Source organism: Sinocyclocheilus grahami, unplaced genomic scaffold (genome assembly GCF_001515645.1).
Source record: "Sinocyclocheilus grahami isolate Dianchi unplaced genomic scaffold, SAMN03320097.WGS_v1.1 scaffold762.1, whole genome shotgun sequence".
Classification (NCBI taxonomy): Eukaryota; Metazoa; Chordata; class Actinopteri; order Cypriniformes; family Cyprinidae; genus Sinocyclocheilus; species Sinocyclocheilus grahami.
Window position 1 is genome coordinate 415,650 of NW_015505941.1, and position 3,093 is coordinate 418,742.

Genomic DNA, 3,093 nt, shown 5'->3' on the forward strand with positions numbered 1-3,093 from the left:
TTAAAATTTTTGTGGAAACCGTGATTCATTGTTTAGGATTTCTTGGTGAATAGAAAGTTCAAAAGAACAGCATTTATATGAAAATAAATCTTTTGCAGCATTATAAATGTCACTTTTGATCCAATTTAATGCACCCTTGCTGAATAGAAATAATTATATTTAAAAAAATATTAATAATAATAATAATAATAAAGAATAAAGAATAAATAAATGGAAATAAACCAATACAAAAAAGGGGGGGATGTGGGGTCAAGCTCTCATTTTTGGTGTTTGGAGTGACTGGTCATGTCAAAAAGAGGGTGAGTAAATGATGACTGGACTTCAATTTTTTCGTGAACTATTAATTTAAAGATATACATACACAATGAAGCAAAAATAAAGCTTTTGACTTTTTCTCTCTCATACCAAGAGGTGTAGCTCCTCTGTCCCATGTCTTTCCAGGCTCAATGCCCAGGCCCCTGAACATGGACACCAGCGATGACCCCGGCCCAGGAGCATCAACCTAAAAGAAAGCCAAGCCTGAGACTTATTGCATAAATCTATTGCTAATTCAAATGTGTTTGGTAAAATTTCATAAAATGGTTCCGGAAGAAATATTTATTTGGAACCATTTTATGAAATAACTATTAATTGAAATAAAACCTAAATCGTGACATATGGCTTAGTGTGATTATCAAATCATAAAGGCAGCAATTTAATGAAATATATATATGCACTGCGCATTTCAAACTAAAGCATGGCACGGTGTTCTTTTACGTGAGCAGCTAATTATCCGCTGGTGTTTGCAGCATCTCAGAGCAGTTTGGTTCACAGATGTTGTGAATAGAGTAATATAGCCATTAACTGTCTTCAACAATAATAACAGAAACAGCATAAATTGCAATTTATTATGTTTTACAGCTTTAAGAATATATTTCCAAACTGTGAGGAAGAGAACTGTGTGACTGATTGAATGTGTGTGTTGCAGAAATGACTGAATCCCCTTAATGATACTGCACAAAAATTCAGCAGTTTGTTTGCTTTAAAAGTTAGTTGGCTTAATATTAAAATAATAATAATAATACAGCCATACAAGTTATAATATAATATAACTTATTATTTTTCTTTAACATTCTGTTTATATTTGACAGTGAAATATTATAACAGTAATATTTCTTATTTTGTTTTTTTATTTAGTAATTTTTATATTTTTATTTTCTAGTAATAATAATAATAATATTATTTCACAGCCACATTGATATATAATGACAACATTTTGGCCAAATTGTGCAGCCCTAAATCACATTTTAAATTGCAATCCTAATTTTTATTCAAAAAAATAATCACAATTTGATTTATTTTCCCCAAATCGCGCAACCCTAACCATGTCTTCTACTTACCTTGGCAACCATTGGAGTCACCTGTGCTTGCAGCTCAGGCATCTTTTCCTGTGCCTCTAATTTTCCGATGTCCGGGATAGACACTGGTCCCACGGCAGCCCCTCGCCCTATCCCAACAGTGGGATCCAGAGTGGGCAGCAAAAAACCTCGGGCTCTTCCAAAACCTCCCTCTTCTATCGGTAATCGCACTCCTCTAGGAATGCCCACCGGAAGCTCCATTACAGACCGAGTTATTCCTCTCCCAAACTGCACAGGCATTTCTCCAGGTACGCCTAAGGCTCTACCTCGTCCAAGAAGAGGTTCATCTTTAGGCAGAACGAGACCTCTGGCCCGTCCCAATGGGGGCTGGTCTGGCGGTTGACCCTGATCTTCTGCTGACTGTATCCATGGTATGCGGGTGACCCCTGGGGGACCAGGATAGGGTGGTCGTTTTGGATCCATTTCTTCCTCTGTTGCACTTCAATGCAACTGACAAAAACAAAGCAAAGAGATCAATGAAGGTTTTCTTGACATGTCCATCTATAACATTGTCAAAGCACTGCAGAGCTTTAAAGCATTAAATCATAAAAGTAAATCTCACTGCACTCTTTTATAACACATGTGCAAGAGTTAATCTAAACTAGGCAACACAATCAATAAATGAATGGGTCAATGTGCAAGATTTCTGCCAAATATGCGCATTGAAGCACAAAAAACATGCTTTAGTACGCCCATTATATAATTTTACCGGCTGTAATCAAGGCATTTTTGCCAACATTTAGTCAGATATTCAAGTTCGTTATCTCAATCGACAAGAGCACGTGCCTGTATGACAAGCGTCTAAAACAATAACTGAATTTATTTCATTTTTTTAATTTAATGTGCAAATTAAAATTAAATGACATTTTTAGATTGCTATGGGAAGATTACGTTTATTTAGTACTTTTTTGGCTTTTGCATGTGGACCGTAAAGTTTAATCCGCAAACTAACAACTAACGTTAGACAGCGCGCGAAGTCAAATTGATCTGATTATTCGACAGAATGAAGAACGCAGTAACAAAAAACAACTCTATTCGATTACTTCCAGAAACAAATCAGGTTGACGCATGCATGAAGGTGTACATGTAGGCTACCTGTAGTCGATACTTCAGTGAGAGGATGAACCGTTCGCTCCAACAGCCAGATATTTTAGACTGAAATTGAACAATCACTGATTCAGTAGTGTTGTCAGATTCGCGATTCGTGACTCGGTCAAACCAATTCATGAATCATTCGACTGGAAACACTTTCGAGTTATAACTCAAATAAAACATGTAAAAAAATGTACATGTTTTGGCATTTAGTTCCCCCCCCCCCAAACATTAGAGAAATGAAAATATATATATTATATATATTCCTTGTTTATTAAGATTTTATTTTTCTCTGTAGACAGTATTGTGGCACATTAAAATAAAGACAAGCAAAAATGATGTCTATTAAATAATCAATCTTTATCTTTTTTTCTATATCTGATATAATCCTGATATCATTCTTGAGAAGTTGGACAAAACAGGGTGCAAAATTGAAAAACATAAAACCTTGTACTCAGAGAAATTAAACTACATTTATGTATCTATGTACTAAGCTACTGAGCTATGCTTTGATACAACCTCCCAACTTTTCTCTTTTTTAACAAAATGTGCTATTTTTTTAGCTTGGACTATAATATAATTTCAAACTTTATCTTTAACAGCA

At 35.0% G+C, this 3,093-nt stretch overlaps 1 protein-coding gene across 1 annotated transcript in view; it reads right to left on the reverse strand.

The window, feature by feature from the left end:
- The window catches only part of LOC107561271 (piwi-like protein 2), a 37,691-nt gene extending 35,114 nt beyond the window's left edge, over positions 1–2,577 (reverse strand). Inside the window, exons 1-3 of the mRNA XM_016245681.1 lie at positions 2,493–2,577; positions 1,380–1,847; positions 406–502 (exon numbers count right to left, since the gene is read on the reverse strand). Of these exons, the coding sequence (XP_016101167.1) occupies positions 406–502; positions 1,380–1,820 (538 nt within the window). The 5' untranslated portion in view covers positions 1,821–1,847; positions 2,493–2,577. The remainder of the gene's footprint in view (positions 1–405; positions 503–1,379; positions 1,848–2,492) is intronic.
- Between the last annotated feature and the right edge of the window lie 516 nt (positions 2,578–3,093).